This window comes from Anopheles funestus, chromosome 2RL (assembly GCF_943734845.2).
Source record: "Anopheles funestus chromosome 2RL, idAnoFuneDA-416_04, whole genome shotgun sequence".
Taxonomy (NCBI): domain Eukaryota; kingdom Metazoa; phylum Arthropoda; class Insecta; order Diptera; family Culicidae; genus Anopheles; species Anopheles funestus.
This window is the reverse complement of record NC_064598.1, coordinates 42075072-42100105: the sequence shown is the minus strand read 5'-3', so window position 1 is coordinate 42100105 and position 25034 is coordinate 42075072. Positions and strand designations below refer to the sequence as shown.

At 43.1% G+C, this 25034-nt stretch overlaps 3 protein-coding genes across 6 annotated transcripts in view; all 3 read right to left on the bottom strand.

Moving 5' to 3' along the window:
• Window positions 1–6309: 6309 nt before the first annotated feature.
• Window positions 6310–7076, bottom strand: LOC125761320 (uncharacterized). Its single transcript, XM_049422326.1, has one exon. The coding sequence runs from the start codon at window positions 6975–6977 to the stop codon at window positions 6468–6470; it is 510 nt and encodes a 169-aa protein (XP_049278283.1). The 5' UTR covers window positions 6978–7076; the 3' UTR covers window positions 6310–6467.
• Window positions 7077–8379: 1303 nt separating this feature from the next.
• On the bottom strand, window positions 8380–13526 carry LOC125761288 (uncharacterized). The gene is made up of 3 exons (XM_049422282.1): window positions 10904–13526; window positions 8693–9769; window positions 8380–8632 (listed from the first exon to the last, which is right to left on the bottom strand). The coding sequence occupies exons 1-3, from the start codon at window positions 10919–10921 to the stop codon at window positions 8477–8479; spliced, it is 1251 nt and encodes a 416-aa protein (XP_049278239.1). The 5' UTR covers window positions 10922–13526; the 3' UTR covers window positions 8380–8476.
• Window positions 13527–14209: 683 nt separating this feature from the next.
• The window catches only part of LOC125761250 (uncharacterized), a 65322-nt gene continuing 54497 nt past the window's right edge, over window positions 14210–25034 (bottom strand). For 3 of the 4 annotated variants that reach the window (XM_049422199.1, XM_049422201.1, XM_049422202.1), the window contains 5 exons: window positions 20574–21259; window positions 20140–20488; window positions 19476–20039; window positions 18085–18726; window positions 14210–17983 (listed from right to left, as the gene is read on the bottom strand). In XM_049422199.1, coding sequence (XP_049278156.1) covers window positions 17450–17983; window positions 18085–18726; window positions 19476–20039; window positions 20140–20488; window positions 20574–21259 — 2775 coding nt within the window. In that variant the 3' untranslated portion in view covers window positions 14210–17449. The remainder of the gene's footprint in view (window positions 17984–18084; window positions 18727–19475; window positions 20040–20139; window positions 20489–20573; window positions 21260–25034) is intronic. The other variant, XM_049422200.1, reaches the window with a different exon arrangement.

The following is a 25034-nucleotide window of genomic DNA, read 5'->3' as shown; positions in this document are numbered from 1 at the left end:
CAAGTAATAAGCTGGATATGATAGTTATGACAAAATTAACTACAAATTTCATTATACATTCATTCCTTTTTTTAAGTTCCTTCAATTAAAGATCATGCGCAAACAATTATTTGGGCTTATATGTATTTATTTTGCTATTCTTCCTTTTCTTTTCCTAATTCTTAACGATCAGGGCTCCAACGTACACTTTTCCGCATAGACTCCCATGTCCTCCTCATAAGTGTACAAGTGTTACAAGTGTATCAGAATTTAGACTCCAGAAACAACTCAACACAACAGCTTCGTCTCCCCGAAAAGCGTCTTTAAAAAAAAACAGCTCACTAAAGCATTACGGCTTAAGACACAAACAAAACCTTCAACCGGTCCATACTGCGCACGAGCCTACCCATTTTACCGTTGGTGAGTTGGCTTTATTTTCAAACAAGAGAACTGGCCTTACGCGAAGGTCACAAGGTCCAGATTCCTTACTCAGCACCAACGTGACCTCTGCAAAGTGTCACATTTGGGCCCGGCTGGTGCCGTACTTAAAAGGTACTTTGCGACAGGATTGGAGCATCAGTTGCGAATGTGCCAACAATCGAGAAGTGGTACGCGAAGTGTAGTTCTAGTAAAGCCTGAAAGAAGCAGGGCTTAAAAAGCAAGTGATCGCCTGTGCTGGGCAAGCTGTGATAGTGGTGATTAGACAAATAGAATCACAAAATGGTTAGTGGATGTTTTTGTTCTGCTTTTTCGGTGCTCACAAGTCACAAGCAACCGTTTCTTATGACTTTTTTTCACTCTTCCTCCATTGTAGTTGTTCGTCAATCGCTGGTTTATGTCGTTGTTGGTTGCACTGGTGGTGCTGGATGGAGGTGTCCAAGCTTATCGTTATTACAAAAAAATGGGCAACATGTTTCGACCGGTAATGATGAAACCGATGCCGGTGGGCCGATTCGGTTTTGTGCGTGCAGAAAACCCCAACGCAGGCGAAGCGTCGGGCGAAGAAGGATCGCAAGCGGCACCACAGCAACAAACCCACATGGATGTGATGCCAGCGCACGAAATGCACGCACCGGAGATGCGTGAGATGGTTCACGATAGTCCACATCCAGTTGAGATCGATATGGGTCCGGGAATGCAGTCACGCGTCATGGGATTTGAGGGAGAGTTGAACGAGGAAGGCAACTTTGGCCGTGCGGCGGAGGAGGGCGAGGAAAACGAAGAAGGAGGTGCCCAGTTCCGTCATTTCAAGCATAAGCACAAGAAACACAAGTTCGTAATTCACACGCATCATCATTACCACCACAAGAAGGGTGGCCATGGGGGTGGATACGGACATCATGGTTACGGCAAGCATGATAGCTACGGACACCACGGTCATGGTGGTCATGGCGGCCATGGCCATAGCTATCATGGTGGCGATGATGATGATGGTGATGATTACGAACCCACGTACGGACACCATGGACGCTACCGGCGCTCATCGATGGGCGAAATGTCCTCGACGGAAGGACAGGAACCGGATGCTCAGGTTAGTGCCGGCACTACAGCTGATGTGGTCGAGGCGCGCTGTTTCATAGTCAACTTCCCAATTAACAGGCGCCGGTTTTTAGGCTTTAGATAGTACCGCACCTGCACATTCATCCCCGGACCATCCCATCCCGTTGGAGCTGGCCCCCCCGGTGGTAGATCCTGCCACGCCGACAGTTTACCGACAGTCCGTCAGTAGGCGACAGCTGGTACGAAGCAAGAACGAGCGACTAGCGAAGATGGGACGTGATCGAGCACAGCGAGCAAACAGGTATGCAGACACAGAACACGATTCCACCGGACCCTGTCCGGCGGACTACGTGGAAGCAATTGGGGAAGTAGTGGGAAGTGCACAGGATAAGGATGTAAAGGTAGCATCCAACAGACGTCCGGTTGGACCGTTCCAGACGATTATGGGTCGTTTGTTTAGGCGTCCGAAAAAACAGGAACCGGTCGTAAGTGCAGACGCACGGAAGCCACTCGATAGTAAAACAGTAGGGTTACGTGAGGAGATAAAGCAGGCGATTACCGATAAACCGCCTAAATCGGGCTCAAAAATTGAAGCTGAGATGAAGCAATATCTTCGTACGAAGGAACTCGCGATAGTGGGTGGACCGCGAACCACTAACGCGGACGAAGAACCTGCCACGAATTCGACGGCTTATGTCGCACCGTTGCCCGGTACGTTTCTTCCCGAGCTGGGCACGATCGTAAGTGTTCAGTTTGTAGATGAAACGGGCCGAGAGCGGAAGATACCGTTCGAACTAACCTCATACCAGCTGCCTGGCAATGGAACCGCACCATACAACCAAGCCATTCCACTCAATTATAACTTTTTCTACTTTCATTGCCTTTCACCCTGTGCACCGACGGCAACTACGGCCAACGGCGATAGGTTACGATCGATGGCAAAGCGTATGGTTGAAGGGCTCGAGGGTGGGCGCACGGGTCGAACGACGGGCGAGGAGAAGGAGGAGGGTGCGGAGGGCGAAGGATCTCTACCACAGCGTTGGCTGCATAGACGACGTACGAAGTCGGAATGGCGTCGCCGGGATCTGAATGTGGGTCGTCGTCGAAAAGCGATCACGGCAGAAAAGGTGATCGAGAGAAGGACACCGGAAGAGTTCCCGTTGATAGCACCAACAGTAATGACTTCGGAGAGTCCGGAGATAGAGTCCGAAAGAGAATATGTAGAACAAGAAAAGAATACGGAAGAAGAGAAGGACAATGAGCTGGAGTGTGATGATCCAATTTGTTCCAATTTCTACGTAGATGAGCTACGCCTCACTACTACTTCCACGACACCACGCGCTCCAGAACATCTGTTAGAGGAGGAACTTGAACCAAGACTTGTTCCGTTTGGTAACGAGCTCGATCTGGAAGATAGTGTGGTAGCTTCACTACCTCCTTTGGTTGTCCAACATCGTGAAGAACCTAAAAGCAGTAGCAAACCAACCAACTCCAAAAACTCACTCTGGAAAGGTCTCTCAAAACGGCTAAGTGCATTCCGTGAACGACAAGCCGATAGAAACGGGCGTAGAAAGATGGTTAGCATGCCGGAACTACCAACCACAACCACATCGGACCCAACCGTACAGGACGACTACGATTCGAACGAAATAATCGAATACTACCATCAGGATGTGGGACGTGTCCTCTACCGGATGGCTAACGGGCGTCTTCTGGAGGAACCGCAACGATTGCATCTTCGGCGTAGTTCCGAAGATGGTGCCGATTCCGACACTCCACAACGCAAACGACGACTCAATCGGCTATCCAACCGAGCACAGCGAAGACGCAAACCGGACAAACACGTTTCATCTCCGGCACCGAAACCAGCGGAAGCTGGCAACGACGTAGGAAAGCCTGTGATCAACATCGGTTCATTCCGGCTCCCGGATAACTATGATGGGGGAGCACATATTGGATCTGTACGGTCCGTAGACGGTACTGTACCAACGGACATGGACAGCTACATCCTGCAGAAGGTCCGCGAGTACTGTAGCACGTCCTGTGCATCCGGTAAAGGGGCGGGGACCCCAGTTATCATAGTGCCGGAGAAACCTTCATACACCGTAGCATACGCACCTGCTGCTGCTGCTCCTGCTACTGCGAATGAACCGATCGTTGGCAGTAGCAAACAGCTGATCGTTCAGCCACCCTCGACGTATGAATCCGCATCCACGTCTGCCCCGAATTCGGCCCACCCACCCACCTGCCCCACCAAAATCGTCAAATGCATCCCGAAGTCGTGGGCCGGCAATAGCAAACGTTCCCGCAAAACCAACGCATCGGACGATCAGCAAGCGGACAAAGCCGATAACCCGCTGGTTTCGCTGGCAAGAGGAAGTATGAATCCGTAGCTGTGTTACACCGGAAGACCACGCATGGGCTGTGTGTTTTAACATAACCTCCTAACTCCTAACTCATTTTTTCAGTGCAACGTTATCGTTTTAATCGGTTGGGACGAATATTTAGACCGTTCACTATGCTGTAATAGACTGCTGTAAACCGGCCCCCTTCATCCGACATCAATGTGCCCTCTTCTCTCGTCTCGTTGTTCGTGTGACCTGTGCCAGTTCCTCCCCTCTTACAGCAACAACACATACCCAGCATCGCGCGTAGCGTTAGATTAAGCGTTCCATTTTGTGTATACCAATCCCCGGGGAGAAAGTGAATGAATGTGTTCTGTGCCTTTTCCAATTAATGCTAGAATAAATGTGGCTAACGTTGTCCGGATGACGGATGACGGAAGTGCCATTTCTTACACAAAACCAAACTAATGATTTGTTTCTTTTTTTTCTCCCCCTCTCTCTCTCTCTTCTCTTCCCGATGCTCGATCGACCCGATGACTGGCCCTCTTTTGCTTACCCCGCACACAAACTCCACTCCCTTACACTCCGCAGTCCGCACGAATCAATTGTCCGCGCCGTGAGAAATTTGGTGTTCGATCGAAACAATCCTCGGATGACGGATCCTTTTGGTGGAGTGAAACCGACCGACAATGTGACCGATCGTCGCCGCCAGCGTCAAGATGTGCGGCGTCGCATGCAAAACAAACCGCAAGCAAGGCCAATTGATGCGATCAAGAATGCGATCTCTTCCATCCGCCAGCGGGTGCAGCCCACAACGACTACGCTCGCCCCAACAACGGTTGCCAACAGGCGGCAGAGAGCGGGACGCCCACGCCGTACCAAAAGTGATCGTTCCTCGCCTGGCATGGTAGCCGCTCCACTGGCCACACCATCGCCGCCTCCGCCTCCTCCACCACCGATCAACTGTGCCGAATGTCGACGGCTGTGCAATCCTCTTGGACGTGCAAGATCGCGTCCGTTAAATGTACCACGCCGACCCGGGAACGGGCCACTCGTTGCTAACAGTGGACCGTCGAACGATGGCATTGTAGCGAGTGCTGCACCGGCCGCCAGTGCACCGTGGGGAAATTTTTTTAATAACATCTTCGGTAACGGCGACTCTGATGGTATTGTTTCTAGTACAGGTCCGGAAGGGCAAGGACCTAACATATTGGGCAATATTGCCGATTTCTTTACTCTGCGCGACCCTGGTTTGGTAGCGTCGGCGAAGGATGAAGACGCATCGATCCGGACCTTCTGGGATTTGTTTGCTGCGCCTTTCCCGGGCGAAAACGTAGGAGCGGCAAAGAGATCTAGAGAACCTGAACTTAGTCTACCGTTCTGTGAGGATATTGCCGGGTAAATGGAACACGGAACACGGCAATTATGGCCACTTTGGAATGAATGTGCAGTGACGTATGTCTGGATGTTGTTAATATAATATAATGAATTGTTTAAACTATTACTTGTTGCGTACTTTTTACTTATACTTACTGCGTATACTTCCACAAAAGCGGCTGGATATCAGTCTCATTCACTGTATGCGACATGATTAGCTTCTACTGGAATATACCCACCCACTCTTTTATCGGTCTTTAAAAATTCTCCACAATTATTAGAACATTTTTTTAGTGAAGCATACAGGTTACAACATAACGAGAAATTAGCGTGGACTATTATGGTGCAATTTAAATACATGCGTATTTAATACATTTAAATAGTTGCGTCATGAAATTGACATCGAAATAGCAATTCCACGAAGTCTTCCTAGAACGCCCACAAGGACAAATCAGGAATGGCAGACAAAAGTTATGAGCGATTTAAAGGACTCTAGATTAGAGAACTTAAGAGAACGTACGGAGAACTTGACAACTGCAGTACAAGATAGTAGAGTTTAAGAAGAATTTTAGATAGAATAGTAGTATTTAATAGTAGAATAGTAGAATTTAACTAATGAAGGTATTCTAGGAAACTGTTGTAGACTAGTTAAAGAGTGATGGTGGTAAGACGTAGCAAGAGGCCTCTTCACTTCTTCGATACAATCAAGGCGAATCTTAGCCGAAGATCCTGAAAGAGTGCCTGACAAAGATTAAGTACTGAAAATGTAAGAACAAACCAGAGTGGCATGATCTTGTTTTCTCCATCATTGGATGATTTTTTACAATCGGTCTCTCCCCACTGCTGGGTAACGAAATTGTACTGATAGCCGATAGCCGAAGATCTTCCAATTATATTGATAGTAAGAGTCCGGCTCCACACGGCAGGACCGGAGATCAAATCCCATAGCAAGGACTGACTATCCGGCTGCCTGGTAAAAATAAGTCTAATAAGCCAGAAATCGGCGTGTAAGGCGTGACCTTACAGTTCGTTAAGTCAACAAGAGAATGAGAGAGAGAGAGAAGAGAGAGAAAGGTTCCAGAAGTGAACATCATTACCAATTTACTAAACTCTTTAATATAAATAATATCTAAGTAATATTAAGAAATATAGAAACAAATTTAACGCATTTACAAAATCAAAACATACAAATAGTAATATTTTTATTGCTTACGTCTACACAATATTTACAACACCACAATCCACCAAACGATCATCCCATGGAAGTTAAATAAACCCACAGTACTTCAATAGTTTGCGCATCTTCAGCGGTAACATTCGGCGACCGGACACTTGCATCTGCTGCGGCAAATACAACAAACCTTGACACACGCTCTTGGTCGGTACTTTAAAGTGACTATTATGATGTCGCCAGTTCCGTTGCTGTTGGTCAACGTTCGTCGTGAAGAAATTTTTACGTGCTTTTGGCAATCCTGGCCGACCGCCGATGGGAACCGCAGCAGCCATTACCGTGTGTTTGGTTGATGGTAAAATTCCCGGATTCGCTTCGTACACATCGTGGAATGGATAGCGCGAGAACGACACCATCAGTGGGTAGAATGCACGGTCCGATTTATAATCCAGTGCGGGCCACCGTGCAATGGCATTGCAGGATACGCTGGCTTCGGTAAGCAACACTTGCCCGGGAGTTGGAAGGCTAACGAGAACCACCAGCAACCGTAACAGTGCTGTCCAATGTTGTGACGTGGGTTGATTAGAACATCTAGACGCGGACATTGTGAAACTACGACAGTTACCACAATCGGATAGTCTAAGCTACTTAGTTCGTCTAGTCACCGTTTCCTCGAACACTCACTTTCTACGACACGCCGGCGCACAGCGGAATCGGAAGTGAAACGTTTGCTAGCTCGAGTGAGCCCACCCAACCGGGTGGACATTGACATTGAACCACGGACAGGTACGGTGAAACCTGCATGGCTGTTGGTTTAGCACCGCGTAGCACGTTTTATTGACACTTTGCCGTCTAGCGCGGGAAGTGTGTTCGCTTCCACCAGCGGTGGAAGTGCAGTACGCCTTTTTTGTTTTTAGTTAGTTACATGTACAGGCATCATAGCCTTTCAAAATAAACCTATATAAAACTAGCAAAACACGTCCCAAAAATTTATTTCACCGCTCAATGAAATGCCAAGTTGGTGGTTACAGAGCGTGTGGAGAAATGAAATAATTACTTTATATTAGTTTACAAAATATTGCACTTATTTTAAATGTATGTCCATTTTATAAAAAGATGAAAATAAATGCGATGTTCTATTATTTTCATTTTTTAAAACAACCTATATAAATGTAGCTATTTAAACCTATATTATGTAGATATTTAAATATAAAACAGGTCATTTTTTACAATCAGCTCAACACTGCTTTAGTGCTCACAAAGAAATTACTTATTTTTATTAACACTTTCTGTCTCTCTTTCTTGGCTTAACAACGACCCATTAGATCATGCTGGCCATTTCTGGCTTACTACACTTATTTTCACCATTTAGCTGGATATTCAGCCTTTCCTACGTAGGAGATGGGTCTGGATGGGAATTGATACCCGTTTCATTCGTGTGGAACCGGTGCCGTTTTTCGCATAAACCGGCCAGTTAGTGGCCCAGGTGCTAATAGCAGCCAAAAGCCAGTAAAATAAAACTAAAATTCGTTTATGTTTATAGATGTGAATAATTGTGTTTGAGCGTGTATGTAAAAAATACTGCATTCTTTTGTAACTTTATACTATTTATTTAGTTAAGCTAAGTTAAGTAGTATTTTGTTGAGTAAATCTTTTGCATAATAATGTCGTAATGAAACGTTTTATTTGCAACGAGCTCAACGGTAGTTTAAATTGAACGAAATATACATGAGAAATATAGTAGCGCCATCTATTGGATTGTCGAAGACACGAACCAACATTTTCGAACATTTGTTCGAATTAAACGTTTGGAATTTAATTTCAAATTTAATTTTAAATTAAAATGTCTCTTGTTTTATGACATAATTTTATTTATTATTATTTTATCATCCAATTGCATTAATCGAATGCTAATTAAGAATAGTGAAATCTCAACTTCTGTCATTCCAACCAATAAATCTCCATTTGTACCGCATTCGATGGAACAAAAAACAAAATAGACACACTTGGAATCAAATTTTTATTTATTTCTCCTTCTGTCATGGTATTTTATTTATTTTTATTTCTACACAAATAAACAACAATTAACAGTAACAATTTCCTTTCAACCGAAAAGACTGAAAAATTCGCGATTTATTTTACGCACATCGGACGCCGCGTCCGCCACCGGTGCTGCCGCTCCGCCAGCGACCTGTGTGATAAAGTTCGCTATGACTCCCATCATCATTTGAAAACTTTCACCCGGTTTCCAGTTGGTAGCCTACAATGATTGTGGACATTAGATGAAGGGTAAAGCACGAGTGTAACGTCACACACTTACCACTGTGTCAATTGCATCGTTCAGATTAAACACCACCGTTGGTCGATTGCCACTCGTTCCATCAGTTCCACCGACACCTTCGTCGCCTTGTACCTGATCCGCTGACGATACCCAATCGAACAGACCACCCTGGCCGAAGAATCCGAGCGGGCCACCGTGTGGTCGATGTGGTTTGAATGGTTTATGTGGCGATCCACCACCAAACGATATGCCCTGGCAAGGATATCCACCAACTGCGTCGTAATAATGGTTGTTAAACACAGCGCCACCAGTTCCGGTATCTGATGCATGATCACCACCACCGTAGTTATTGCTTGGTGCGTAATAGTTTACGTCTGCCAAGACAAAGTTTAGGTGCGGTAGAAGTGTTTTTGGATCGACCGGATTCCCCTGCAGATCGCGGCCATACTTGAGCTTGTGGAATAAGCTGTAGGGAATGCAGGGTTGTCCCGGTTTTCGTCGCTTGTACTTGAACTTGTGTCTATTTTCGCCGAACAGCGACGTGAGTCCACCCGCTAAACCTCCAAACTTGTCGTTGAAACCATAAAACAGATTGTTCACCGTGTTGGAGGGAACGCCACCGCCGCCACCACCACCGATCGGAACCGTTGCTGCATTCACCGGTTTGTCCGGTTGTTCCCCTTCCTCGCCCACATCATCATCGTCCCCATCGTCATAGTCTGTGGCCGGTTCGGCCTGAATCGGTTCGTCATTCTTCGCTGGCGGCAAACGATTGTAGGCTGCATTTGGGCGATCCGATCTCGTCGTGTACCGTGGCGGAGGAGGAGTGATCGATCCGGGACGTGTAAGAAATGGACCCACCGTTGGTCTTACACCAGGTGGATCAGGATCGCTCTCATGCACCTGGTAACGGCTGTAAATGTCGGGAAATCTTCCTGGATGATTCTTGCTGGATGTGCCATCGTTGCCACGAATGCTTCGCCCTTCAAATGCTTCCTGGCGCCGATTTGCTGTGGAAGTGCTGGAGGAGGAAAGGCTTCTACTACCGTCGGGAAATGAAAATGGTAGGGACACGGACAGATGAACGAAACAACCAAACACTATCAATCTGGATAACTGAAATGGAAATATTTTTTAAAATTATTATTAACCAGTTAAAATCGTTCTAATAGCTTAACTAAAATAACAGTAAATAGTAAATTTGCATCACAAAGATCGCAGGAATGAATTCAAATTACATGATTATGAAAGTTTTATTCTCACGATCAACGTTTAATGGATAAACGCACACACGTTAATGAACTTTATTGATGATCTTCGAGACTTTTTTTCTTGGCTGTTGAATAAATCTTTACGGAAATAAAACATTCAATTCACTGGTAAAAATTATACGATCAACCCTGCAATTTGCATATTTTTATCAATAAAACATTTGGGGTGTTGATCTACGGCGCCGTTTCCACACGAGAGGATCGGGTATCAAATCTCATCCGGACCGTTCCTCGTAGCATGGACTGACTATCCGTCTATGTGATAAAAATAAGTCATAATACGGAATGCTCTTACGCAGCACAAAAAAACATTCGAACATTCAGGATAACCATTATTCATTGGCTAATAAAATTTTAAATGATCAATTAAATGATATGTTGCAAATGAACTAATAAGATCACTAATCAACCTCTCAGATTTGCTATAATAATACGATATTGTCATAAACATAAATTTATCCTGCATGATATCTTTGATAGTAAACATTTTACGATCGTTTGGTAAGGATAGTTTATTAAAGTTTCTATTGATTTTTTTTTCATATCTGTTGAATCTTTATAAAATATTAAACAATAAAATGATTATTAGAATTCATTTCGTCAGCTAAATTTTATATTTTTCACTTTTTGAAAGCATTATTTTATTTTATTTTATTTTATTTTTATTTTTTTTTTTTTAAATTAACATATTTTAATGATTCATTATATAACGTACTGATGATGACGGGTTGACGTGTATGGAACTGACAGAAACACTTTACATTCTGCTGTAGCTTCACAAAAGCTATCATGCGTATATATCTTATTTTGAGATTTAAACTTTAAATACGATAGCACAACTCCTTTCTTTAGAGCTGACGGAACAAAGAGATCACTGAGTGATGTCACAGTAAGCATTCGATAAGTACACAAGGGTTTTTTAAAGTAGCCTAATATTATTTTACACTAAATGATTTTGCACTTAATAAATATCACTAACCATGCGAGAGAGCTCCATCTTACAATTGTACCGTTTGAGTTCGATAGTCTATCCGTCGAATAGAACTACCATTGTAACTTTACACTACCATAACAACACTTGGCAAATAACGACAAACTATGATTTAATCTATTTTTCCACACACTAAACACAATGATTCGCGATCGTTCCGAACTGCTCGGCACACGGAGTAAAACTGTCTTTCGCAGATCACTCCTTTGCCTTAAAGACCCTTTGACTTGGGAGAAATACGATCAAATTGCGTTGGACACTGCGTCCACCCTTTGAATAGAGTCTTTCTCGCATAACGAGCAACAGAGAACGGTTGATCGTGACTGAAAGAAAGTGAAAGAAATGGGACATCTGCAACTGAGATTCCCACTCCGCACGCTGTCTGCCCACTGGCTTCCATTCATAAGTGCCAAAAAGTGTGCCGAAGACTTCCCCCCATTGAACCGAACCGTGGAACCGAGCAATTGTTTACACGTTTTTGGTCTCTAAAAACGAACGCCGCACCGGGGATGGTTTTGCAAATCTCGTCGCCAAAATGAATACGAAACCAAGTTCCTTCCTATCCTCAGCAGCTAGTCGTCGTCATCGTCATCGGGCTAGGTGGAGCAAGTTTCCCTACAAAGCTCCAGCTCCAGCTGGTTCGTTTGTCTCACGTTTGCCTGATGAGGTAACAGCTAAAGTTCCCGCCATACAAACGGATTTCATAATCGTTTGCCAAAACTGACCGTTGCTGTGAACTGTGCGTGTACTGAGAGAAAGGCAGATGTGCGGAGGCGTAGCGCCGAAAGCCAAACACTGCCAAACACTTACTCACAAACCCGTTATCCGTGTTGATGAAGGTTCGGACCACCTCTGTCTCGGTACCCTATCGGGTGGACCCGTTCAGTTGCTTCCCGGCCGTAGCACATTTTTTTGGGTGACAACGATGACGTCACCTAGCACCATCTTCCCACACAATTGTGGAACTTGGTGAGATTATACTATCTTGGTGGTGGTGGTTTTGAGCCGTCGTTGCCATTTTTTTGCTTGAAGAACAGGAGCAACAGCTACATAAAACGTGGCTACTTCCTTAAAAGACACTCGCAAGGAGAGTGACCAACTTAAACAAAAAACTGGAAGGAAGGTCACTGGGAAATTGGGTCATATGGTAACAGAGTTGACGCATGTGATTAATTTAATATTCTTTTAATTGCTCATTAAATGAAATGCGTGATATTTTCTGCTAAAGTTAAAATTATTTTTTTTTGGCTTTTCTAACAACTGCAAAAACATTTTTGAAAGGTAAAAGTACTTAAAAAAAATGGTAAAGATAATACAATTATTGCGAACATATTAGAGCAACATAAGAGTAAGTTACAGAGGCCTCTGAGTAGAGTACCACAGGACATTTCCCACCGTTACACACGATACGATTTTAGAACTCTAAAAATTCAATAGCCTTTTGCAGTTTTTTATTGCAAACTATCTGCTTAGTTATGTCATGCCTTAGACATTAGATGTACAAACGTTGCGACGTCGCATATATTGAATATTCGGCACCGGCATCACTTTATAGAAACTCGGATAAGGAAATCACTGAAGAGAGAGTCTCTCTTACATTGTGGCATCATTGCATCATTGTAGTCATCCAAAATCGTCCGCAAATTTTTAGGAAAGATCCAGAAAAACCATTATAATTTCTAAAAAAAGTTTGAATAACTTAACTAAACTCCGTTTTAAAGAAGCAAGCAAGATTCCTTGTCCCAAACCATCGATTACAAAATATCTTTAATTGAGTATTTTAAGTATTTTACAGTATTCTCTTCCAAGCTTGATCTGGATTTGTCCGGACACGCATTTATTGGCTCAATGTACTCCATCGTCATTTCTTAATATCCTTGATATCGAAGTAATATTATGTCAAATGTGGCTGTTCTGAAGAACTAAGTTCATTCATGTCATACGTTTTCGATCGGAAATTTCGCCATGATGTAGACCCTTATATTCTACTACAGTTAGGCTTTTCAAGTTTCAAATAATTAAAAATACCCTTCAAATCAAAATATTATTCCAGCAATACCTGTGCTTTGATCTTTGCGCTCCGTTTACGTATAGCAGTAATATAAATGTTTAAAATAGATTTATGTTTACATCTTTCGTTAACATACTCACCTATAGTCGGATGTTTAGCTTATCGGCAGTCAATCAATGTGTTGCTCTGTTGCCTCGCCTGGAAAGCCCAATTGCAGAAAGTTGACATCTTCACATAGCTCGTGTGACGATCATCTTGACAACGGCAAACAGTGATGACGTTTTGCCGATTAATGCCCGGATACGCTTCAAGCAAATTACCAAACCGATGATCGGTTTTTGTTTGATTTTTTTTTCTTTCTTTCTTTACCATCGTTCCACACCGATGTGGGTGGATTGTTGAGCCGTCGTAGACTTAAAAAAAGCTACACTGCCTTGACCTCAAAAACATATTCGAGAGTTGAAATCTGTGAAATAAATTTAAATAACAATGAACCCAAACGTTGAAATATAACAGTTTATCGATTTTCGGACCTAAAACTTCCTTTAAAGAGGGAAAAAAAGATCAAGTGAAATTGAAACAAACCTTGCTTATTTGTTTTGTGACAATTATTTCAACCGAAGATTAACGCATCTTTATTCCGGTGTCTTTTTTCCCCTTTTTCCTCGGCACCAATCCAATCAAAATTGTTCTGCGACATGACTTGCGGCATGCTTTATCACCATTCACTTCTCAATCTCGATTAACTTCGTTTTGCTTGTTCGCTCAGTGATAGTTTTCGTAAAACTCCCACATGGCCCGGGGGCTGTTACAAACTGTCATGTCCCTGTAGGTTTTTTTTGTGTGTGTTGCCGTCCCGTTTTAAACCTCACCCATAGCGGCGCCCCGCACAATTCGGACCGGTACAGTTTTTCTCATTCATCGACTGACGGCTGCACTGTCTTGATCTAAATTTCAAAGTTTCAACCCAGAAAAAAACACGTTTACGTTCTTTACACACTTTGTAACAATCAACGGGGAATGTAAGTGGTCTCATTTCTCAGAGACGCTTTCTTAAAACGATCTTATAATTCCTTTTGAATTCTAAATCCAAAACACATCGCACATTGCATAAATCGCTCCATACTTTCCTATCAACATTTGTTCGCTTCTTTTTCCTCTTGCTTTTGTTTTTGCTCTTTCATTCCTTTGCTCGATCCTTTGGTTTTTCTTACAGCACTTCCTATTACTACTTGATCGGACACTTTGATCAATTTGTTCGCTTTTGTTTCATTTTGTGTACTTTTTATTTTTTTTGTTGAAATGCACATTTCTTTAGCTTGTAGCGTTTGCATTTTGCAACACTTCCCTTGAGGCCATTTTGTTCTGCTTGCTTGTTTTGCGCTTTGCTTTTGTTACACAAATGTGCTTTTCTACGAGCGTTCCAAACACTTTCGCTGCGCTTAACTTCTACTCAATTACAACCCAAACTTGCCCATCCTGAATGCAATACTTTAAATATATATTTATATTCTTTCATATATACTTGAGTTTATATATGTGGTTTGCTCGTTTGTTTTTTTGTCTGTTTGCTTGTGTGTGTGTGTATATATATACCTTGGGTAAGATGGTTATGTATTTGCATGTCTGGTTGGTTTGACTTTATATTGGTTTTTTGGTTTTACGCTACACTATTTTGTTGTTCTAATTTTATCTCATTACACTTACTTACCCCTTTTGGATCTATCACCCACGCTAATGAGAGCAAACTTTGTTTCCATCCTAACCGTTTGCTTACTGTTGAACCTTCATTCACCTTCATTCGCTACTATGTATTACTAACCTTCTGAACTAAAGCTATTGGTTTTGTTCCTAGTTTTTTTTCTCGTGTCCTTTCTCTACTTATTAACATCCCTAAACGGGATGTTTTGCTCTGTAAGCATTCCATGCTTGCTTTCATAGTTGGAACGCTACATTTTGTTGTGTTTTTTTTTGCAAAAAGGAAAACAAAAACAAAAAATTTCTGTTCTCTAAGTACAATTCTACATCTACAATTTGTCATGCACTTGCACTGTTATTATGTGTTTTTATTTATACTCTCTTTAGTAGTTGTGTGTATCTACTGTTTCTTCTTTGCTTTTTTATTGTTTTTTTCTTCTTTTGTTTGCCTTTGTTACTCTACAAGATTGATTTTTCTTGTCTTTTACATGTTCTATTGAATGTTCTCGGTTTTTTTTCTCTGTTTTTGTGCGATTTACAAACGCTTTCTTATCTAATTAATTCCTCCCGCCTGTTTAGATTATATGCTTTGTCGGCGAATGAATGATGCTTGTTGTATCGATGCATGTGGAATGATTTATTTGCATTTTCCAGAACCTCCCATATAAAAACGCTAGCTCATCTCATCTCATGCTCGATCGTACTCGTGCTTTGCAAACGTGTAGCGATCACTTCACAGTTGCACAAACCGAAACAATTGTGTGCAACAGGCTATGTAGCCAGAATCGAGCAAAGAAGCAATTGGTAAACCTAAAGCGTAAACTCTTACATATCATACAACTACTCAAATTCAATAGGGACATTAACGAAACCGAAGACTTTTGTGATTTTTTGTCCGCTTCCACACAGACAACAATGTGAACATTGTTGCCGCGACCGATGCGGACCAGAAAGCTCGTGCATGTAAGTGTATCGATAGATGGTGAAGTTTAATATTATCTCCTTTCTACTTGACGTGTGTGTGTGTATTTTTTTTGGGTGTAAATGTGAGAGAGTGTTTGGATAGAGCATCTTTGGTGCAATTTAACAATATACTTATCGGCTACTCGACTTTACGTGTATACATTGTGTGCATGGCTTAGTGAAATAGTGCAAAAAACGTATAATTTAACACACCCGTTTCACCAGCATAGCATGTAAGGATGTTAAAACTTACTAAACTGTCAAATATGACAATTTTCTTTTCGTAAACTAAGAGTACAAAAAACAAAAAATCATTTATAAAAAAAAAAAAAATGGTTGGTCTATGCATCCTTTGGCACTAGTTAAATAATTAAAGAGCTTCCATTAAATAGTATCGGCCCATTTTCATGCCCATGTCTTTTAGCGTATCTTCAGCCTTTCTCTTGTTCAAATGTGTTTGTTATGGATGATTTATTTTGTCCTGCTATAATGCTCTCACTCCCTTCTATTAGGCAGGAGTGCACTAAATTTGAGCTTCAAAATGTATTTTCGTTTCTTTACATTATCATCATCGAAACAACTTCATTCCAAAACTCCAATCAACTGATCAGCAGACAGATTTTCAACAACCCGGCCTCACACGCGGAAATGGTGTGAAAACAAACGTAAACTGGCTATTTAAAAATTATTATTCGATCGAAATTATTATACATTCGATCCTTTACATTCCTATCCTATTTACACAATGCTACCCCCTGTTTGAGATAAATTATTTCTCCCCGTTCCTTTACCGATTTTTAGCTTCATTCGTTCAAAAACACCCACCAAACAGTCGGCATTGAGCATTCTTGGGTTAGCATATTAACTAGCTCTCATTTCATTCTCTATACTCCACAGCTCTATCTACTCGATACATCCATGGCTAGAAGGTGATAGGGTACATTCATACAGTGGAACAGGATGTACGCGACTAAGAGGAAAACAGCTCTATCGTGTGTGGTGAGTGTTTCAAAAACATCGCAATAATCATTTACTCCATCACCCTTAATCCTTTACGCACAACAGACCCGTTTTGCGTGTATCAGTGCCGATGAGTGCTGATGAATCGAATCGATCATATGCGTTAGCCTTTTTTAGGCGGTGAGCGGAGTGGCGAATGGTGGTGGTTTAATGTGAAGGAGTGAGAAGGAGAAGGTGACTTTATCGTACACCGATCATCGATAGCGCCTAGCTATTAGTGTTGAAAGTATGAAACCGAATCCAAACCGAAGCATCGCATCACTTCACCACCGTGAAGTACACTACTAGTGTAACGCCGCGGTAGAATAACGATATCTTACAGCAGAAGTATAAGAAACAGATGCCACCAAACGTAATGCGATTAATTTCAAAAACACATACTCCCGCAACACTGTATGTACACGCATTCTTATTCGTTTGTTCTCTGTATGTGAACCATACAAACGCACAACGCACGAAGTTTTCACGCACGAGATTTGCACAAAAATTTGCACGGTTTCTGATATTGGACGTAGCAAATCGCTTTTCACAACAAAACACACGCACACCTATAATTGCCATTCATTGCTGCATCTCTTACGTTGCCATACGAAAGATTTAAATGCTTTCTGCTAAGCAACGAACCTTTTGTTTTTTTTTTTGGTAATACATCGTTGTATGGTGTTGATCGTCCATTATAGGGCAGCTCCAGTAGAGTGATAGCTGGCCAATGGTTTGTTCGTCACTTGTTCGTTATCATCCGTTTCAATCGTTTCCTGTTCCCGCTGCATGCCCGCACACCCTCCGTTCAACTCCAACTCTCCCCGCTCGAGCCGTATTGTCACCTTTATCTAATCACCCTGTCAAACGTTCATGGCATAAAATACAGCCCCCTGGGTTTGCTGCGGTGCGTTCGGCATGTTACCACCACCTGTCTGGGTGGACACTACACCACCACCCGTGCCCTGACCGCTCACTCCCGACGATACAACGGCGGCCGTAGTTCCGGCAGTAGTAGTGGCAGAGCTCGCTAGATTTGCCGGCATTCCCGGTGGACCATGGCCTTGCCCAGTTGGGGAGAGAAGTTGGCTCGCATCTGATGGTTGTACGCTGGCCGCACCTTCAGGGGCACCTCTTTCCGTGAATTTAACGCCCGGTTTACCATCGGACGGATATTGCGAGTAGGCGGGTGGTTTGCCTTGCGGTGGCGGTGGTGCTGCCGTCTGTGATGATGGTCCCGTCCCCGTAGCCGCATTAACTGGGGCCGTGTTTGTTCCCAACCGGGGTAGTGTGGAATAGTGTGGTGGAAGACCTGCCCGTGCACCGGCCGCCACTACGTGCAATTGCATACCGGGCAGTGGATAACCGACCGGAACTCGAATCGTTTGTTGAGTGACCTGTCGAAGACGATACAAAAATATTGAAGAATTACTATGCGGATTCGCTTGTATCAACTTTTGCAAGCCTATATCAGATCAGTACTACTGGATAGTATTACCTGCTGGTACTCGACGATGTTGTGCTGTCGTCGATAGTTCTCCTGCTCCTGGGCCGTGTATCGATGATACGTTTCAGCATTGTACGGGATCAGCACCATCGTCTGATGGTAGTTGCGCAACGGTGGTGGCGATTCGGGTCGACGCGTTGGACTACGGGCAAACTTGCCGTACGTCGCCGTATCAGTCATTTGGTGAATGTGATGTGCCGTGTGTACGGCCTGGTGTTGCGTGTGTATCTGATGTGACTGCACCTGTACGGCGCTTGCCTGCACACCCAGCGGCAGGTTCGCGCAGTTCTGATAGATTGCTTCCTGGCCGTGATAGCTGTGCCGCGTCTGCACCGGTATGTGGTAGTAATTGCCGTGCGGATCGACGGCAGCCAGCATGTTGGTTTGATTTGCAGGAGCGACTGCGCTACTTGCAGTTTGCTGTACCGCACCTGCTGCAGCCGGTTGAGGTTGATGGGCGACTCCCTTCGCTTGTGTGGCTGGATCGACGGCCGGATAGTAGCTCCACGAGGCGGTATGTTGGTGTGTGGTGATTTGCTGCTTAGCTGCCGCCACATGCATACTTGGCCGTGGCAACGTATTCGATTGAATCGGTTGCGTTTGTGCGGGAACGGTAGTCGATTGAGATTTGGTCTATGAAGAAACAAGGGTGGTACAAGATCACAGTTAAGTTTGTGGTATTTAATATTTAAATCGTTTGTTTGCCAGATGAATATCACGAAAAATTAACTTGCATACTTAGTAGAGAGCACTTTGGAGAAGTAAAAAAACAGCGATCTTCAAGTGCGGAAGTAAGAAATAAAGTTATTTAGTTTATAAAAATTAAATCACGTTTTGTCTTTCTGTGAATTCGTTCGAATTAAATAGGATATTACAGGATGTACAAGGGAGGCAAGCGACATTGAGATCACGTGTAAGGAGACATGACCGCTAGACTAAATGTGGAAATCTCTAGCATATATGGAGTCTATCTCAAGAATCCGACATCAGATAGGATAAAAGGGTCTATTGATATCCTGTCAAGAAGCAACGGACTGCTACACGAGCGAATTCTTTGATTTCTGATGATCTCTGAGTCCTGACGATAGCCTAACAATTACTTCCAAAGTTTTCTTGGACTTTTGTATTACAATCCCACTATGGAGAGAGTGTTGCATTCAGCTTTACTCCCAAGTTTTTTACAGAAGTAACTCTATTCGTTACGGCCTCGTAAAAACTCTAACTATTCAGGATCTCATGAGATGTGCCAAGCGAAATAACGCAACATCTCAACGGACAAATTTGGAGACCATTGTAACGACTCCTAACCAAGAAGATAATAAGAACAATTTAAAGGGAACTACAATCGAATCAAAGTTTAAACCTTCTAGTAGCAATCCTACCTGCGGTGGTGTTGGTGCAGCGAGTTGTGCTTGCATTTGTTGCAAAATTTCGTTCGTTGAACCAAAACGCGGCTTTATACCACGCACCGAGGGTCGAGAGTTGAAGCCATAATCATTCTGCTCATCGTCATCCGAACCCGCACCGGAGGCTGGTGCTGAAGTCGACGTTTCAGCACTGTACCGCTTCTTCAAACGCTCGGTACGCGCACCTTCCTGCTGCACGAAGGCGGCCAGCTCGTCCGACTCCTGACCGGGCGTACCGGCAATCACATCCGGTGCCACCTTCTTACCATCGTCATCGTGCAGTGCCGCATCAATATCTCCGATGCTGTACTCCGTGCTTTGCGAGCTGGCCATCGAGCTACGGTCACCCGGATGGGCTAGCGTGTAGTACGACAGATCGTCACGCTGTCCTGCGACACAAGCCGTTAGGGGAGCGAGCGTGGAAAGGAACTGACGTCGCGAATCAACATGCCGCTGCTGGGGAGGCTGATGTATCTGCGTGTGTGCACCCTGAATTTGAACACCCATTCCAATGTCCGGACCCGCCGGGCAACGGCAGTCCTGCCAAGGAAATATGGAACAAACAGTTAATGATGTTTAGCTCCGTGTCTCCACGGTCGATGCTTTCGCGCCGTCGAGCGAAGGCTCAACGACTCCTTACCTGCGGTATGATCACAATCGGGTTTTCGTCTGCCTCCGGTATCTTCTCCTGCCGTCGATCGCGATGGAACAGATCGGTGATCTTCTTGTAGGTTGAACCATTCGAACCGCTGCTCGAGCTTGAAGCGGACGAGCTGGGCGAGAAGCTTTTATCGGGCAGATATTTCGGCTGCTGTGGATTCTCCTCACCTGCCGGGCTGTCGCGGCGTTCCATTTCACTGAGATCGCCGTCGCCCGCCTGATCACTGCCCTCGCCTCCACCCGTCTCATCGATCGGATCATCGATGTCGCACGTTAGCTGCCGGATACGCTCCTCCAGAGATGTAACATCCTTCACCGGGATCTTTTTCCTATTGCAAAACAATGAGAAAACATTAATCAAAATGTATCAAATCACGTGTTCGTGCTATCTTTTTTCCCCACTCTCACACGTACTTTGGTTCATACTTAATCAGAGACCTTCGCAAAGCGTTTCGTTCGATCGAACGCCGAATCGTGTCCGATTCTCCTGGACTGCCAGTCACCACCGTACCGGCGGTGGCCGACATTGCTAAAGCCGCCGTCGCACTGTTCGGTATATTGCTCATGCTACCCGAATTGCTTGTGAGACTGTGCTGATGTACCAGGCCCGGTGGCATCGAAGCTGTCTTTTTCGAGTCGTCGAACGCTTTCAGCGCTTCCTGCGTCAACACGGTCGCATGTCCAACGTTCATCGTAACAGCAGGACACACACCTGTACCGGGTGCCGTGTTTGTGGTTGTTGTCTGCGTGTTTAGCGGAGCAGTTGAGGCCGTGCCCGATGACGAAACCGACGTGTTTGGTGTTGTAGGGCCCGCCCCGGAAATGGCCGTCGTCAGCAGTGGTTGAATGGCGCTGCTAGGAAAGAGCTGCCGTACGGCGGAGTTGGGCCGCAAAGCGTTGTGGAACAATCCGGACGAATGGCGCTTGAGTGTGTCGGACATGTAGTTAATGGCGCGACAGGTGCCCATTTCACCTTCGCCCAACCCGGACTGCACTTCCCCGTCGCAGCATGCCTCACGGATCGTTGACTCTTCGTTGAATCGCACCGAACGCTTTGAGCTCGTTTCTTCGTCCGATGTCACTGCCGTCGAATCGTCGTTCTGTTGAGTATTCGAAGAAACCATTTTGTTATTAAAAAATATGTCATCAACAAATAGCAAATATCCAGCATCAATTAAAATGTTAACTCTTCGTAGAAAACCAACACCGAACGTGTCTACTTTTTTATCGGTAATTGCTTGAGGTAATAATTTATACGAGTTTTATTTTTAAATTATACGCCGAAAGCTTTTCCCATTTGGAATTTATTTATACATAAATTGATTTAAAAATTGAAAACTACTACTAGAATTAATGATAACGATTGTAAGCCTCATTTCGGAATAGTTTATTTTTGGAAGTACATAGAAACTACCGCATATATTGCATTTCCATCCTTCTATAAATAAACCAGCGTGAGTAGGGTACTATTGCCGGCACCATCAATAACCTTCCTCGTGCGATTTGAATGCCGACATCTTCGGAAATGAGAGCTGTCAATTTACCATGTCACACAGTAAATGGTCTTGTTCTGTGTATTGATTATTTTTAAATCGTAAATCATTAATTATTCACACCATTCCTGTTGCACAATACGATGTGAAGTTCGTGTACGGGTAGAACAAAAAAGTCATGTATAAACTCCTTCCCCCTGTTCCACCAACTCATTATGAATGTTTGATATTTAAATTGCTGGAGTGGAAGTTTAACATCGTTTGCTTTACTTACTGTCTCTCAGTTGAAGCTTTTATATACAATCATACTTGAGAAGTGTGATTGAAAAAAAATCAAAAATACAAAAAAAAAAACATTAAAAAACCGTGAAATTGTTCCTCATAGTGACCGCAAAAAAAAAGAAAATACGTACAATCCATCGATGGTGAAAGTGAAAATCGTGTATAAACATAGCCCAACCACAATAACGGAAGAGATACTCATCTTTTCAAAACGCTTTCCACTCTTATCGCCCACTGCAAAGTACTCACGATAAAGTAAGAATTTCGAGCTTTCCTTACTTCAAAACGGTACTTATCCGGCGACGGTAGTAGCAGTTAATGGAACATAAAATTCTTTTTCATCGACAAGGATACCAAGGTTGAAAGAGTCGGTCGGAAGCGACCGGCAGTTGTAAGCGGGTTGAAATAATCGATACCATCATAATAAATATTGGCGCATTTGCAGTCTAAGCACGTTCCCCAGGGCTAATAAAACCGCTATTTGACGGGATGAAAAATTCATATTACTCTCATATTATCCTTTCCGCTGGATTTTCTCTGCCGTGTGTATTTTTCTATTTTATCTGTCCCACACAATAAAAAAAAACTGCCAGTCCCACCTTTTGATTATTATCGCTTACATCATCTTTAAAATATGAATGTTTGTCTTATCGTGCGAAAACTTATGAAACGGTTTCCTTAAAGCTGTGCATTTAAGATGATGCATGAAAATGAAAAACTTAATGAAAATTAAGATGCAGCTTGTCAAATATTTCTTTTCTTTTAATTTTGCCAACGAGTGAGTAGGGTAATTAAAAGTTTATAAATCGTGCTACAGAAAATAATAATTTATGTGCAAGAATGTTAAGCTGTTAAAACGATTTCAACTGAAAGAATTTAAATACAGGGCCTTGAATCTCGAGTTTGTATTTTCTTTGTTTCCCTTCGCATCGTTTGAGGGTTTCGAGATTCTAGCAAAGAACGATGCAAAACCATTAAATTGTATTATGGATTAACATAAAGAACCCTCCGGCAAATACACGATTTGTGTGCGCTTTCTTCGCCGGTTGGAAAACATCCACCGTTGTTCAGATTCTCAATTTGCAAGCTCTAATGGTGTAATGGAATTATTAAAACCTTATTCATTCAAGATATTTTTTTAGTTTGCAAGACCTGATTTTGAAGGATTTTGGAAATGTTTTTTTTTACCTTATCTAGCAAAACAACAATCTTTATTACGTTACAGTTCCATTAATTTCTTCAATTCTGCAGCAGTAATATGTAATAAAGAATCTATAATGAATACAAATTAATTTTTAAACATCTTCCAATTCCAATGTAGTTTTATCATACTTTGTTACAGCTCATTCCATCAGCTGCATCATTACACAACCTTGCTCCATTAGTTTTAATCGAATTGCACAGAAAAGGAAGCATAAGGAAGAAGGGGTCCAATGTTCCGGGCAGGACAACGCTAAAATATTGTTGTCTTTCTGTCCTTGACAAAGAAAACTTTTACAGCTCCTCTATCAACAAAAGGATGTTTCAAAGCATTATACCATCACCGAAGCCGATTCTAGCCAGTATTTCTTCTCTCTTTCTCTCTCTCTTTTGCTATTACTCATTACTTTTCGTTTTTCGTCCTTTTATGATTCAATCCGACGATGTTCGTCCTTGTCAAGAGAACTGGGTCACGTATTCCGCCCACTGGAAAACTTTTCTCACCATCATTTTGATCGTTGGTACAATTTTTTTTGTCTGTGGTCTAGAGAAATTGTGAGCTTTGTTACTTTACGATGATTATATCCATGGTACGTATTTCAGTAAGCAACCCACCACGACGCTACCAATCGGGTAATTGTTAGAAAATTATTAAACAAAATAAAAATGGATTGGGCGAAAAAAGCAAAGACCGTTATTGCCACAAAAGTGGTAGCCAGATTTGCTTTCATCATAAATTAAAGCGTGTACAATGCGGGAGCTCAGTGCAGTCAGAAAAAGAAATCCCGAAGCTTCCCGATTAGTTTCCACTGTCAGTGGTGAACCAAACGAAAAAGAAAAAAAAACCTTCGCACACCAACTTCAATCTCGAAACTCTCGTCTGCACCATTCTGTTCCAGCCCACCCGAGGGAAATGGCAAAAATACTTGATTTATTACCGGTACGTTAGTCGACATTCGCGCCAACACTCCACACGCTTTCCCGTTCCCCGGCCGGTTCCCCTCCCCTCGGGGAATCTGCTTTACCCGGTTACATCATTCCTTTCTCAATGTCCTTCGTCGTGACGCGGGGAGTAATAAATTACATTCTACAACAGGACCCGGCACTGGATGTAAAAAATGATGAAATAATACACCGAATACACGAGAGAGGGCAGCCCCATACGAAAGCCTTGGGTTGGATACCTTTTTGGGTGAGAACCCAACACACCACTAAATCCTTCGGGGGCACTTTGAGCCTCTTCCGATACGAGGTTTCGGCCGTGTGGAACCATACCAATGAATGTTAGGCAAAAAAGACCTCAAAACAAAACAACAACAAAAAAAACACCTAGAATGGTAAAGCTTGGTGTAAAGGTTTCAAAACTGGCGCCACCAAACGTGGCATATTGGCAATTTGACTAAAATGAAATTTGACGTGTGCGCTTAATCCCATCAAAGGCACTTGGGATGGTGGATATTACTGCCATTCTTATAGCCAGTGTATGGCGATGGCATGAATGGCGATAGGAGAGTTACATGCTTTATACTATCGGAGTTTAAAAATATTTTGTGCCGCACTTACGGGCGCCACACGAAGACAAGTTGCTGCGCAACAAAACACCATCAGTTTCAACACAAATCGCATTTAACTTGTACCATTAATGTTTAACGGCTAAACGTTAATGATAGCATTTTGTTCTGTAAAAACCCAATTTGATATAAACCATTAACCCGCATATCAATGCACACCGGGCATTTGAAAGGATAAAACCGGGAAGAATCGAAATCTTGTTAGGGTTCTATCTAGTACTTTATATTAACTAGAAGTTGAACGTAGAAGATATACAATTTTCCTCATTTTTTATCAATCGATGTTTCAAAAAGCTATCAGGCTATTTTTTTAAATTAAATGTTTTTTT